This window comes from Cyrtonyx montezumae, unplaced genomic scaffold (genome assembly GCF_038088225.1).
Source record: "Cyrtonyx montezumae isolate F1298 unplaced genomic scaffold, pur_monq_1.0 scaffold_17, whole genome shotgun sequence".
NCBI lineage: Eukaryota > Metazoa > Chordata > Aves > Galliformes > Odontophoridae > Cyrtonyx > Cyrtonyx montezumae.
Genome location: NW_027071903.1, coordinates 30,064,304 through 30,079,224, shown reverse-complemented (window position 1 = coordinate 30,079,224; position 14,921 = coordinate 30,064,304). Strand labels below are relative to the sequence as shown.

The following is a 14,921-nucleotide window of genomic DNA, read 5'->3' as shown; positions in this document are numbered from 1 at the left end:
TAAAAGGCAGCCTACAAATTCCTATTCCTTTTCTTTTTCTTTATTCCCAGAGAACATCCCTCGAGAGACACTGATGCATTTTGCAGTGAGGCAGGGCCTGCTGCGGCTGACGTGGTTTCTGCTCCAGCAGCCGGGAGGAAGAGGAGCGCTCAGCATCCACAACCGCGACGGCGCGACGCCCGTGAGCTTGGCCTTGGAGAGGGGCTACCAGAAGTTGCACCAGCTCCTGACCGAGTAAGGATGATTTCGTGGTTCCTCTGCTTGTTTTCTTTTATCATGCTTCTCTTCACTTAGTCCCTGAAGAGTGTCAAATTGGGGAATAGTGGTTGTAGGTGGGTGGTTGGACGAGATGATCTTAGGGGTGTCTTCCAACCTTAATGATTCTAAAAGCTAAACTCTACCTGCAAAGAAAATTTTTCTGTAGTTTTGCTTTTACCTTTACTGCTAGAAACAGTAGGAGAGCAACCTTAGGACTTGAAGTAAGTGCAGTAATACTGTTGGGTTCTCCTTTTCTCACCTCAGCATATTGTTCTGTTTCCAGCTGTGCCTTACAGCCCAACATGAGTCACGGTAATATCAGCTAATTAAGGCAAACCTTATACAAACACAAGCAAAAAATCTCGTCTTCAAACAAGTACAGCTGTTGAAAGGAGTGCAGCTAGCAGGCTGGTGGCTGACTGTCACGTTCTTTCTTCATAGATTTGGAGGTTTTTGGTTAGACAAAATCATAATAGTGCAATGGAAATAAAGCCACATCGTGTAGGGAATATCTGCTGATATAAATAAGAATGTAAGTAAAAATTAACGCCAGTATTTGCAGCAGAATCTGTTCTGTTCTGAGGGTGTTGAGAAGCAGCCAGATCTTGCCAACTCCTAGTGAGTAACTTGTTGCATGAGCCCTGACTGCAGTGTTTGACAGAAAAACTTCAGAAGACGGAAAGTTATTTTTGAATAGCAAATGTTTGCCTTACCGGCTTTAAAAGCTGCAGCTAATAAAGACAAAGCTTAAATAAGTTGTGGGGGGTGGGGGTGGGCGTTTGTAAAAGTTTTGGTCTGCGTGTCTGCTGTTCTGATGCCCAGTTCTCTTAAGCTTTGTTATTAACTTTGTTTTCCTGATAGGAATTTTCAGATGCTTAGGGTTTATGTTGAGTGACCCAGTGTCACGTTTAGGACTCTTCTGTGTTGTCCATGTTCTCACGCAATGTTTCTTTATGCTACAAATTGTGAATCATTCTGTTTTCTAAAGTTGTTGGACAGGGCATTGGGGTGGCAAAAAATAAGTTTGTCTGCTCACGTGGTTGCCAACCATATAACAAGTGGGGTGCAGAAGGTGCAGGGTGGGACAGGAGCTGTACTCTGACCTTTTCCTCACCACTGTTGGCTGGGGTCAGTACAGAGATGGTGGCAGTGTTTTTCTTTTTCACACGTGAGTTCAACAACAGTCCTAATGTGAAAATACTCAACAGTCTTGCAGGCTGCCTTGTAAACTGGAGCAAATTCATCCTGTAAGTGAAGCCAAGAGCTGTGAGGAGCAACTAATGATGTTAACAGAATTTGCATACAGTCACGAAGCCTAAATTGGCCAAAACTTGATTATGAAGCTCACAGCAAATACTGCAATCTGAATATGAGCAGAGTTGATAATTTACAAAGATATGGGAAGTGAACAGAGCTGTTAAAACTGCTACTCATGTGTTTGTTAGTGTGTTTCACAACCAATTCCAGTGCAGGTCAGTCCTTTCTTAGTGGGGGAAAAGAAACAAAAGCACTTGGTTATGTGGCATTGCCCTCTCTAATCACTGGAACAGATGCAGTTGGTGTCACCTAAGGGATTTCTCCGGTGACCTTTGCAGTACATCCTTGAACACAAGATACTGTGGTACCCTCAGTACTTTTTCCATCAAGGTGCTGCTGGCTCCTGGTTTTTTTTTTTTTTGTTGTATCCTTAAACCATTTAGGTGAGTTAAGCAGAATTATGATTAGTTTCCCTCTTGGGTGGAAGTACCATGCCTAACCACCTGACGGCTGTGCTCTGCGTTGTGTTGCTCAAAAAGCTTGCAGTGGATGGTGGCTGCAATGGAGGTAGCCCATTTCCATAGCAGAAATGTCATTGTGCTCAGTGCTTTCTACAGTCACAAGGGATCAGGGCCTGAAAAATCCTACTGGGGGGAGAAACAGTGAGTTTCAAAATAGAGAAAAGCAGCCAAACGCCACGACGAGAGTATATATTATTTATGTGCTGTCAAAACACAATGGATACTGTACAACCTCCTTTCTGCACTCTGCTTGTGTGCAGGCTGTATAAACCAAGCACACAAATCTGGCACACAGCGTGTACCACTCAGCAAAACACGGAGCAGCAACGCATGTTAGCAAGAGCTTGTACAAAGGAGCCATTATTTTTACAAGTAATTAAACTCCACTTAGCAAAATAAATGAATGCAGCATGTTTTGTGTTGCATTATCCTTGGGGGGATTTTATTGTTCACTTGCTTGCTAATTTGTAGGACCCTGCGTTTCACAACTCTTGGTCAGCGTGGGGAAGGAGTGAAGTTCTGCTGTAATGAAGGGTAGAATCATTAAAAAACAGACAGAAAACCTCTGCTGATGCAGTTTTGTCTGGGTTTAGCTGCAGCGTAAATATTTTTCACAAAAACTAAGGACTCTGGTGACATGAGCTTTTCCTTTTCAAGCTGTTGCAGTTCATCTTAAGAATGCAAGATGCCTTCCACTGCAGGGCTGCAAGTCTGGAAGCTTCTTTTCCTGTAGGCTCAAGATTGTGATGTGCCTCCTGCTTCCTCTGACAGGAGTCATGTGCCCACAGCTGCTGGTGGGGCTGGGTGCACCTGATCTCCCATGGAAGAGCCTTGGGAAGCAGGCAGGGCACACAGCTCTCTCTGAGTTTCAACAGTTCCCAGGTGCTGGAGGAGTGAACTGAAAAATGAAGGCTCCTTTGTTGAAGCCTGCTGCTTCCTTATGTTTAAATTGGGCAATGCTGGCTGCAGGGTGTTGGCAGCTCTGCTGTGCTGTGCAAAGACAGGGCTCCAAGGAGGCAGCAGGGCTCTAACCAGGGCAGGGTGAGTAACTTGGCCTCTGCAATGGGACGACTGCGCTCTGCAGTAGTTGATGTTTTTTAATATGGTTCAGTGTAGTAACATAATCTGCCTGCCAGCTCCATGTTCTTCAGTGCTTTGTAAGTCAGGCAAGTAAAATGGCTCCAAGAAATATCTTGTGTTCAGAATTTCGGAGTCAGAGTGCTGTTCTGTAAAACATGCACTGATTTTGTAACCTGATTTTGTTTCTGCAGAACAAAGTTCTGTCCAGCAACCTGACAGTATCAGGTTTTTTTCTTTCAGTGAAGCCAAATGCTTCTTGTTTCTTTGCAGCTGAGAGCAAGAGTAAGAGAAAATTAAAGTCTGTAAGGAAAACTCCTGCATTTTCCAGTCCGTGCAGAGGGGAAGATACAGAGCTGAACAGTGTCTTGTGTTTCTAGCATTTGTTTTGCTCATCTGCTTTCTCTGCTGGCCTCTTACTACCATGAAGCACTTCTGTGTGTCTCTGTGGGTCAGACCTCCAGGTAGCAGCCTGGTGTCCCAGTATGTAAAGCCATAAGCCAGTATTAGTGAGGATTTCCAGAATTAATCCAACCTAGATTCAATTAACACACATGAGGAACAGCTCACTAATAGTAGAAGTTTCTTGTGAACATTTTTCAGTGCTTGATAATCACTTGCTATTGTTCTGATTTTGAGTAAGTAATTGGTGATGTCTGTGTTGTAATCTCTGTGGTGCCTCTCAGATGAGGAAGGTTTTTCAGTCACTTTACTTTTGTAATTGAATGCTTTTTTTGCTTTCCTGGGCCAGGGCTGCGAGAGGATTTGTCTGGTGTCTCATTTCTTTGTACACTCATTCAGCAGGTCCTTTAAGCATGTGTTTGATTTCAGAAATCTCCATCTTCAGCTGTCTGTGGTGGAGATGCATTCTGAAATCACAAAGTTTCTGGGCTGGGAATATCACTGACTGCTGTGAGTTCAGTGTCAGGCTGTGGCAGCGTGCAGCAGAGCACTGGCCTGCTCCTCTCTGCACCCTTGCCCTAATTGAGAGCTGAGTGGCAGTGCTCCGAGTGTCCCCTCTGTTATTTCTTTCTCCACAGTTCCCTGTGCAGGGAGCAGGACACAGATTGTGCAGCATCACCTGCTCGTTGCTGTGCTGTGCTTTGCATTTTAGTTTCTGCTAACCAGAATCAGCAGCTGAAGAGTTTACTGAAGTAATGCTGAAACATCTCCTGTTTTTCCTTCTGTTTTTCCATCCAAAACCAAGCAACAAACCTTTTGATTGCCATTTAAAGGGATATTCAGAGAAGACAAAGGGCAAAAACGGAGGACCTGATGAGAGATCTGTGTGTTAAAAGGATGCTGCTTGGCTACAGAAGTGTGGGAGTACTAGTGATCCAACAGGATCCTGTTTTTGAGGCTCTTCATTGCTGAACTTGTAGATTATTATTATTATTATTATTTTTGAAAAATTGATAATTCTTCCTGTCTGGAAAGATGCTGAGCTGCTGTGGGTTTCTTCTGGCCATGATGTTATAGCAGAGGAGAACAGACAGCAGCAGGGTTGGTGTGATGGAGCAGGAGGGATTTGTGCTTTCTTCCTTCCATATACTCACTCATTACGTGCACCAGCTTTTACTCTTTTCCCTATGCATTCCAAAATCCATATTAAGATCTTTCTTTGTAGGTAAGGTTAGGAAAATGACCCTCTGAGGTAGGAAGTATATTGTGTTTGTTATGATAACTGGACTTGTTGTCCAGGGATTGCAAGTAACTGCTGGAGGAACAAGCCAGCTTTCCTATTGTATACTGTGTTGACTGTAGGACTGGGCAGTTAGCATTAAATTGAATTGAACTGAATTCAGTTGTTGAATATTTAATCTGATAGTGGAGGATAAGTCATGCAATCCTGAATTCAGTTCAGTATCCAAACCAGCTGCAGTTCACGTTCGTGTGGAGCACTGTAAGAGGTTAGTATCATTTCTGCAGAAGATGAACTCTTTCCTTCAACATCAGAAGGATTCCAATTAGTGAGTGCTCTATAGAATTGCCTTACTTGAGAAACATTTGTTTTTGTTTTGCTGCTTTCCTGTGGCTTTTGGTACATTCACCTGAGGTATGAATACCAACTTTAAATCACTTTCCTGCATATGAACTGTCAACTTGTGTTAACCCATTCTACCACAAACTAGTTGCACGTGTTTTCTGAGTCCTCCTGTATGATGCATACTGATGATCCCAAAAACAGGGAGGGACATGGAAGTGCTGGTGTGCACGTGTGCTGTGTGTGCCATTAAGGACAGTGGGGCTGTCCACAAAGAGCTGATTGTACCCATACAGAGCCTTTGTTACCCAATTGTCTCCAATAGCAATGAATTACTATCTTGTCTATTTCCATTTGAGCAAAACAAAAAAATCTGTTACGGGAATGCACAGTCGAAAGAGAAACACTGAGTCCTCTAGGGAGTAACAGTACTGCCACTACATATTAATTGCAATTAGGAACGAGCAGTTGTTGGCATTATCAGCCTACAGTTTTGTTTGAAGAACAAGGAGATACTCTGGAGCCCCACACCCCTCTTGTGATGAGTTTAGGAAACTGCCTTGTGTTTGTTATGGTTTTCTGGAGTCTTGCTCTGTCATTCTGGTGACTGTGATAAATCTGGGTGTGGATTTTCATCGGAGGGGCTGTTGGCTTGATGTATATAAGTTGTTCGTGTTGGGGACATGTTGTGCAACAGCCACCAAGCCCAGCTTCCTGTCCCAGTAGGCACCGTTCCTTGTTTATCTTGGGCCACAGACAGTCTGTCTGATCTTGTCATTTCAGTGAGTTATTAAAAAAACAGCCATAAATCAAAATTTGAATAGGAATATAAAATACATAATGCTGAAATCCAGTGTAGATTCTGTCTTAGAGAAAAGAGCATCTAAATTCTAGCATTTCAGAGCTTTTCACCATAACCACAACACTTTTTGTTGTTGTTTAAGTGATTTTATGTTCTTTACCATGTGAATCTGGTAGCTGATGCTTTCAGAACCACCCAGCAGCTGTGGCTAAGGTTGTAGTAAGATCCCAAGAGCCAGCAGTGCTGCTGGGTTTGTTTTGTCCCAGCCAGGGTCTGGCTCAGCGATGTGGAGGGGATATCCTCCTCAGGAAACAGTACCTTGATGTCCCACACCCGCCTTCCTCAACCGCCTGCGGGATTCCCCTTCCTGCTATGAGGTTCTGCTTAAGCCACTGAGATTGCTTGGATCACTTTTATGATCTCTTCCTCAATCTTTCTCCCCTCTTTGGATAAATCCTGGTGTACTGCAAGGTGCTTCTTTCGGAGTGCTGACATGGGCCGATTTCAGACTGCTCCAACCGATGGCAGCTGCTGAAACTTTGAAGGTGGGCAGGGCTTTTCCTCCAGTTGGAGCATGTCTGTTGTTCTCCCTTTCTCACTTATCTTCCCTCTTTTTATAAATATCTCGCCAGTATCTGCAGGAAGCTGGGAGCTGCACTGGGTCATTGCAGCCGTTGCTCTGCTGCTTTCTGCCTCTCCTTGGCCTGGGGCCATCCTATCAGCTTTGCTATGAGACCAGAATAGATCCTCACACAAATACAGCACTGCTCTGCTCCTCCTTCACTGGGGACGGCTATTGCTTGTGGAGGTCTAAAAGTATGCCTTGTAGTTCCTCACGTGTCAGATGTGCCAGCGATGCTGTGGTTTGAGGAAGTCATTGCCCAAGAGCATTTTGGAGGTGGTGAGGGGTTGAGTTTGCTCCTCCACTCACTGCGTTTGGATCAGCATCCTTCCTTGAGCCCTGTTTCCATGGGTGAAGGGCCATTGGTAAGTCTTTATCCATGCAAGTAGTGTTCTTTCATCAAGGCAGCCATTTCCTTTCTTTGCAACAGAAAGCGGGTGTGAAGCACCCAGAGTGGGGCTGGGGAACTCCAGACAGGTTTTCTCAGTGGGACACATGGCTTAATGCCCTGTGATTGTGCTGGAGGTGAAGGCATATGTATGACTGCTGTGGACTTCCTTGGTTGGTCCTTCATTTCTTAGCCAAGGGAGATACTTCAGTCAGCAAAAGTTTGGCTCAGAGCTGATACAAGGGAAACTTTCTGTTCAGTTCTATCTTTTAAGTATTTCTGTAGGAAGCTGTTGGAAGGACAAGGTGAGAAAGGACTGACCCACTATGGTCAGATCCTAAAAGATGTGCTTCCCCTGTTGCAGACAAACTGCAGTTAAGATTTTTGTGCTGAATGGAAGCAGTTTTCAGACTACTTAAATGCTGGAGTTTCCATCTATGTCTGTTAATAAATCTTTAGTAAATATTTGCATTTTTGTTTTCATCTCCTAGTAGTTTGCCTTGGGTATGCACTCCTGTACAACTACTCAGCTACTGCAGAAATTGCTAATCTGTACAAAATGAGTTCCTTTCATAATGAGGGAGCACTAAATGTAGGCCTAAATACTATTTTCTGAAAGGATGTGTGTTTTAATAATTTCTCAATAGAAGCTAGGGCTTGCAGAAAGGAGATTTTGAGCCAGAAAGGAGACACACAAATGGTTAAGCTCAACACAGGAGCAAATGAGCAGGAGAGTATTCTCATGTGATCTACGTCCTCTTGAAAGTGATTGTCTGAGCAGCAGAAATAGCAGTGTGCAAACAAGTTGACACTTGTGAGCGCTCATTTGTCCTCTCTGCTGCAGTACATCAGCGCCTGGGTGCGTCAGTGTACGAGAGGGATGACTTGGAGGAGTCAGTGGATTGAACCACCTTAATTATCTACAACACGAGTGACTGCTCCTAAAAATGAGAGCTCTGTGTTGTCCGTCGTTGGCTGGGATGTGATCTTGGCTATTGGCTTAAGCCCCTTTGTAGTCTGCAATGCAGATTTGCAACTCGACTATGGAAGGGAACTGCTGTCTTTAATCAGCAGCAATTGCTGCTGTCAGGGATGATCAGCCCGACCTGCAGACTGGAAGGTGGCAGACTGGAAGAGTGGTAGCAGTGGTGGGATGTGCTCATGGTGTTGCAGGGCACCGTGCTCGCCTGCAATCCCACTCCAGGTACTGAGGGTTCTCTGTGGCTGCAGCTCTGCAGGCTGCTCTGTTTGAAGATGCTCGTAAGGATGCTGGAAGCTGATGAGAAAGCAGAGAAGGCTGTTGTGTCCTTTAAGCCTGCTGCTGGTGGCTTCGTGAGTGGGTGAATATATTTTTTTGTGATGATTGCTTCACTGAGCATTAGTGGGCCCTGAGCATAATGATTTCTCATACACAGCAGTGGAAAAGAAAAATAGTCCAGACATAAGTGTTTGTGTTTCCTTGATAAAAGAAGGTTGTTTCTGCAGCCACTTTGTGCTTGTGGTGTCTTGGTCGACTTCAGTACTTCGATGATTGGATTTACACTAATCACCACAAAAAAACTGCACACTTCCTCCTGCTTCTCTATAGAAATATTGATTCTGTTTAAATCAAGAGTAATTCTGCAGGAGTCAATTGAGTTACATTGTGAAAAGAGGTGGAAGACATAGGTTTGCTTTGTCTGAATTTGCTTTGTGTCCTGATTTTACCCGCAGTGACTCACAGGGTGGGGCTGGGTCACCGTACTGGGGCACAGTGGGGGCAGCTCTGTGTGATCATTCAAACAGATTTTTGCTTTTCTCAGTCCTGATTCAGAATGAAACTTCTGGACCTGAGGCTTTAGGGTGAGTGCCTTGGCAAGGTGAATGCTTGCGCATGCCCTTACTGTGCCAATGCTGTCCCTGTATGGCATGGTGGCAGCAGCCACGTGAGGTGGTACTGAATTGGGCTGCAAACTGGTGCACAGTCAGGGTTTGGCTTTGAGATGTCTGGGCAGAAATTCCTACTGACTGGAAGTAACTGCTGAGATGGTTTTCGTTCTGATCTGTAACAGCACCCTTTTATCCTTTTTTTTTCCATGTTACTACTGCGGAAGGACAGCTGTCTCATATGATAGAATGACTTGCATAGAAGCAGTTTCACAGGGCAAGCAAAACTCATTTCAGGAGTGACAAAACTGCTACGAGCTGACGGCTGTTGGGTGTTTGTGAAGAGGTGTGCTGGTTTCAGTGCAGAAATTGTAGTATCTGTATCACAGAATTGTCACTCCCTCTGACTTGTCCCCCTGCAGTCTGTTTTTCAGGTGTCTGTTGTTCCACAGCAGCTACTCTGGTGATCTTCACCTGCGATAGATTCTATTTAAAAAGCAAGTGTGCCCCTTGTTGCTAGTCACCTATGTGCTCTTCTAGTCTGGGGGAAAACAGCAGGTCTTTCTACTTCAGAAAGACCTTGTGAAGTAGAGCTGGTGGCGTCAGCTGTAAATCACCTTCATTTCCAGGTTGGAGACGTGTGTGCGTGTGTGTTCGTCTGTCTGGCCCTGGAGCCTCTGCTCTGTTTCACTTGGGCCATTGATTAGATGACTGTCCAGAGTGAAGAACAGCGTGCGTGTCCTGCAATGCAGCATTCCTTCTCGCTCGCAGCTTAACCTGTGCTGCTTTTATTTCAGAGAGGAAGCCACGGAGCCCGACTCGTGGAGCACCCTGTCTCACACTGTGCACACTGGGGACTACTGCATCAAGCACCACCAGCAGCTTGATGTTTACACGCTGACAGCTGAAACCAAGGAAGGGACAAAGGCCAGCCTGGAGAGTGACATACAGCAGCTTCAGATGCACATGCAGAGCCACCAGCACATGGTAAGCCAACCCCTGCAGTGACTGAACAGAAGGAGAGGGATTTTCTCTTCCAGCTCCTTCCTTTCCCTTTGGCTGGGACAGCCTTAGCACAAGGCCAAATTAGATGGGCTGGGAAACCCTCCTGGAGGAGTGTGAAGTGGCACTGGGTGTGCTCTGGAGGAGCTCAGGGTTGGTAGGGGTTAGCACAGTCCAGACAAGAAAGACACAGTCAGAGAGGAGAGCGAAAGGAAGATCTCTGGGAGTCTGATGGGGAAAACAGAGTTCTTCTTTGTGCCTTGCTGTATGACTTGGGGGACAAGCCCACCCCAGCCACGCAGTGTACACGCCCACAGTCCTGCCCTTGATGGGGCCCATGGTGTTCTGGGTACAGGAGCAGTTCTGACAGGAGGCAGGTATTCCTGCACATTTCCTCTCTGTGCCTGGAAATCAGTGCCCAAGAGGCTCATATGGGAGGGGAAGATGAAGCAGCGAGATGCTTCAGTGTGACTTCTCAGAACTGCTCAGTGTGTAACACTGCTGCCATTGTGTTATCACCCATAGATCTGCTGCTGTGGGGGTGTGGGGTTTAAATAGCACTGCTCCTGGGGGTTTCTGTTCCCTTAACAAGCAAGGAGAGATACGCTGTCTGTGGGAAAATGGGGTTCAGAGCTGTTGGCCACACAAGACGTCGTCACCCTTCCCTGAGTGGGAGGTGTTAATTACTCCCAACCTGAACAGGAACTGATGGCACAGCAGAGCTAACCATGAAGTCTTCTCCCTGTGCTTCTCCTTTCCATCAAATAACACTGTACATGGTTGGCATATTGAGCTCGTTTTGTGTTTGCTGGAGCGAATGCCAGACGGGTACATGTCTGACAATGAAATCACAAAAGGCTATGTTTAGACTTTTTCTTTCCAGCTCTGTTTCACTTTACATCTAATCTGATTTGGATTTGGAATGCAGCCCTGTAATTATTTCATTTAGGTTCATTTAGGGTCAGTTAGAAGCCAGTTGGCTTCCTTTGGAGATGTCGGTATTTTTCAAGCTATTGGCAGAGTGACTTCGCTGCAGTGATGCTGGGGCTGTCATGGACCCCTCCTGTTGAAGAACAAGTGTCACTGCTGTCTGCACTCACCTGTGCATCCTGCCTGGTGATCAGCAGCACACTGTTTGTGCTGTGCTGCAGGGTTAGATGGAGATGGGAGCCTTGCAGACCTGTGCTGCCTGCCCCCTGTGTTCACCTGCCTTAGGCTGCCTCAGAAAGCACGAGCTGTGTCATGTCTGGCAGCATCCTCAGCTGTGTGGGAGTGAGGTGAAGGGGTTGTTTTAAATAGGAGAGCCATCACAGACACCAGAAGGACTTTTAGTGGTCTGTGATTCAGTGATTTGGTGGCAGTGGTCATAGTTTGCAAACCTCAGAGCATGGAAAGAATAGCAAACACAGTATCCTCAGGGTGGCAGAGATCGTCACCACCGCCTGTATATGCAAAAAATAGAGAAGTTTGAAATAGATTAATTAGAGTGCTGAATTTCTGGAGGGCCACAGGCAGTTCTCTCCTGCTGACTGAGAAAGCAGCATGCCCTCTGAAATCATGCACTGAAAGCCCAGAACATGCCTTGCTGCTTCCTACAGAAAACCAAGGAAGCTCTGTGATGACCTCCATCACTGGAGGGCTGGGCTTGCTCATTAATTTAACAAGCTATTTTTCTGGTTTCTGAACACTGAAATACAGCAGAGAGGAGAATAAAAAGATGATATTGAAGCGGAGATGGTTCTTCTTAAGTAAAGATTTGATTGTATTTAGCTATAAAGCTTAGTGAATCCTGGGCAAAGCGGATATGCTGGAAAGGAAATGCAGATTAGACAGGAACCGAGTACTCTGGTACTGTTCCACAATATTACACATATTAATTTTAATAGGATGCTGTCATTTTCAAATTTTCGTTTCCACTTAGGAAATAAATTTCATATATTTAATTATGCATGCATTTCTCAGGAGTAGATTAGATGATTACTTCAGTTCTAGAAGTAGGAAACAAGTGACTGTGATAAGACACTGACAGCCAACTGCCTTGTCTGAAGTGGTGTTTCCATGAGATAGGGAAACAGAGCGACACAGATCAGAACTGGGGAGTGCCTCTGGGCAGGGATCTGAAGTTGTTCTCAGGCAGTGTTTGCTCAGCCCTTTGGGACCATTATTTGGTAGATTGAACTCTGCTGTTTGCTGATCTTGGATTTAAGCACACTGAAGAAATAAGTGTGCAGCTACTTGAAAAGCAGTGACAAAAATGACAGAGCTAAACTCTTCTTGGATGGTGCAGCAAGGGGTTAGAGGGACAAATTTCAGCTCTGGAAATTTTGTGCATGCTGCTAGAAAGAAAATCCTTCACAGGAGGATGGCGTGGCACTGAAAGAGGTTGCTCAGAGAGGTGCCTGGCCCTCTGTCATTGGAGGTTTTTGGAATTTGGCACACAGGAGTCGTGGCTGACCTGATGTAGCACTGCTGATAGGCAGCTTCAGGTGGGAGGCTATACATCCTCCAGGTCTTGTACATGGTGAATAGAGTGTGAGAGAAAAAAATACTGACTTTTTTCTTTTTTTGCCTTGTTACAGACTTCAAGGAAGCGGACAAAGACTGCACTGCGAGACTCTGGGAATAGCTGTGGCAATGGAGCTGAGCCAGTTGGTCACTGCGCTGCTTCATCTCAAAGCCTAGGAGAAATGCCAGGAGAAGGAAGGAAGGAAAGTTCATCTGATGTCCTTCACCTTGACAGTGGGCAGCTCTCAGACCAAGCCCACCAGAAGGACGAGTGTCCCAGCGGGTCACTGATAACTGGTGTTATTGATGCACCAAACGGCTCGCTGGGTCTGGGGGCTGCAGACAGCCCAGAGTGCTCCTGTGAAAGCAAAAATACGGTGACGTTGTGTAAGAAGGAAGAGGAGGGGCCAGCTTCTGCTCAGAGCTCCAGGACTGTGTGTGATGAGAACGGCTGCACGGTGAGCCCGTGTGCAGGCGTCAGCGGTGCTGTAAATCTCCCATCCTGTGGAAATACAAATGAGGAAGCTGGAATGACATCTGCTGTAGTTGTTTGGGATCAAGCCGGCTTGTGCAGTAAAGATAGCACCCATCAGGAAGTGGGAGCTGCTGAGGAGAGTGCAGCACAAAGTACTGTTGCTGTGGTTGAAACTGCCGGCAAAGCCTCAGCTTCCCAAGAGGGCGTGGATGTGGCCATGGGCCAGACCGAGTGCAGGAACTGTGCTGGGGGGGCTGACAGGGCACCAGGCCAGCAGCAGGTGGAGGATGGGATGGCTGAAACCCCTGCAACGAGGACTGCGGATCCAGAAAAGCCATCGTCAACTGAGGAAGAACCCACCAGTGCTGCTCAGCCCTTGCTTGATGGCTTTAATGGCACTGAGCGTGCAGGTGGAGAGGATGCAAATGTGGGAGTGGTACCGGTGTGTGACAGTACAAATGCAAATGTTGACACTGATGTCTCTGTTGGTCTCTGCAAGAGTGGTGATAACAAAGAGACTGGAGTCTCAGGCACTGATCTGGTAAACAATGGATTTTTGGAAAGCTGTGTCAGGGAAAGGCAGAGAGTCACTGCAAGCACCAGGACACCGTTGCCAGCAGTGAATGGAGTGAAGGTACCTGTGTGTGTGCCCAAACATGCTCCTGATGTGGAAAGCCATGACAGCAGTAAGAGAGCACAGCCAGAAGGGCAGGTGGAAGCGGGTAGCACAAATGGCAAATCACCCTCTCTGGAAGACGGTGTGGAGACCGATGGCCCTGAAGGTAGAGCTGAAAATGGCAATATTGATGGAACTAATCAAAGCAGTGAAGAACCCACACACTGCCAGGGGAGTGGTGACACTGCTGAGTGTACAGGCGAAGCCACGGAGGGCAGCAGAGCCCACAGTGAGAAGTCAGTGGGAACTGATACTAGCAGCAGCAGCAGAGAGGGAGGAAGCGTAGATTCTGCAGACAGAGCTCAGGAAGTTGCTAGCTGCTGCCCTGCTGTTGATCAAACTGCTGTTGATGAAATGGGGGACAATTTAAAGCTGGATGGCACTCAAGGGAGTGCGCAGGAGCTCACACTGCTCCCTCTGGAGGATGCAAGCAAGTTCTTGGCAGGGAAGGAGCCTCCAAAAGCTGAAGAGACTGCAGAAAGTGCTCCAGGGAGAGGGATGCCCCATCCTGATGCAGGGGACCTTGCTGTGGGTCAGGCAGGAGATACTGCAGTGGCACTTCCTGGGCAGGAGGCACCCCTGTGCAGTAACGTCCCCGGATTACCTCCATGTGCCAAGGGCGCAGACTGTACAGAGGATAATTTTGTAGGCACACCCTTTGTAATTCGTAATGAAGAATCTAAACAAAAGCAGGAAGTGGCAGCAGCAGGCTTGGCTGAGCTGGCCCCGCCGCGCGGCCGGGAGCGTGGCGGGGTGGCCGGCGTGCTGGAGGACTATGCGGGGGCCCCGGGCCCTCCCGAGCAGAGCCTACAACCTCATGCTGAAGGAGGCAAAGCCAGGCCTGAGCGGGAGGCCTCAGACAGCAGCCAGGAGCAGGTTTCGTCGGAGGATCTGCTTGCCACGGTTGTGAAATCCTCTGTCGGCAGCACAGAGAGGCCCGCAGCCAGCAGTGATGTGGGTGCTGGGCTGAAGGAGCCGGGCCCCAACCAGGCCAGGACTGCAGGAGCAGGAGATAGCATCGTGGAAGGAGGGCCAGCGGCAGGGAATAACCCTTGTCCAGATGCAGGACTGCCTCAGCAGCATGGTCCAAGCCTGCAACGCATCTCCCCACGCAGCAGCACCCCCGAATTGAAGGATGCTTTGGAAATGGAAGCCCTGAGCCTTGCTTTTGAGGCTGAGGAAGAGTTACAGATAGGGGCAATAACCTCCATCGCTGGGTATGAGGATGAGCAGGGGGAGATGGAAAGTGTCCTTCCCAGAGCCACACTGCAGCCCATCGCAGAGGAGCCCACGTGTGACAGCGACTCCAGCAGTGACACTGTAGGTCCGGGCAGTGATGGCGATGCTGCTTCTGGTGTGACAGTGCCACGGGGATTGGTCACAGCACAGCCTGAGGGTAAGCAAAGCCAAGGCATATTGGAGCCAAGTCCATCGCCCTGCTCCTCTGGCTTCAATGCTGTTGAGTCACCCGAGCATGTGGGAGTAAAG

General features: G+C 47.2%; 1 protein-coding gene across 1 annotated transcript in view; it reads left to right on the top strand.

The window, feature by feature from the left end:
* The first annotated feature begins 12,717 nt into the window (after positions 1–12,717).
* AKAP13 (A-kinase anchoring protein 13) overlaps positions 12,718–14,921 on the top strand; it is an 81,534-nt gene continuing 79,330 nt past the window's right edge. Inside the window, exon 1 of the mRNA XM_065734005.1 lies at positions 12,718–14,829. Coding sequence (XP_065590077.1) covers positions 12,813–14,829 — 2,017 coding nt within the window. The 5' untranslated portion in view covers positions 12,718–12,812. The remainder of the gene's footprint in view (positions 14,830–14,921) is intronic.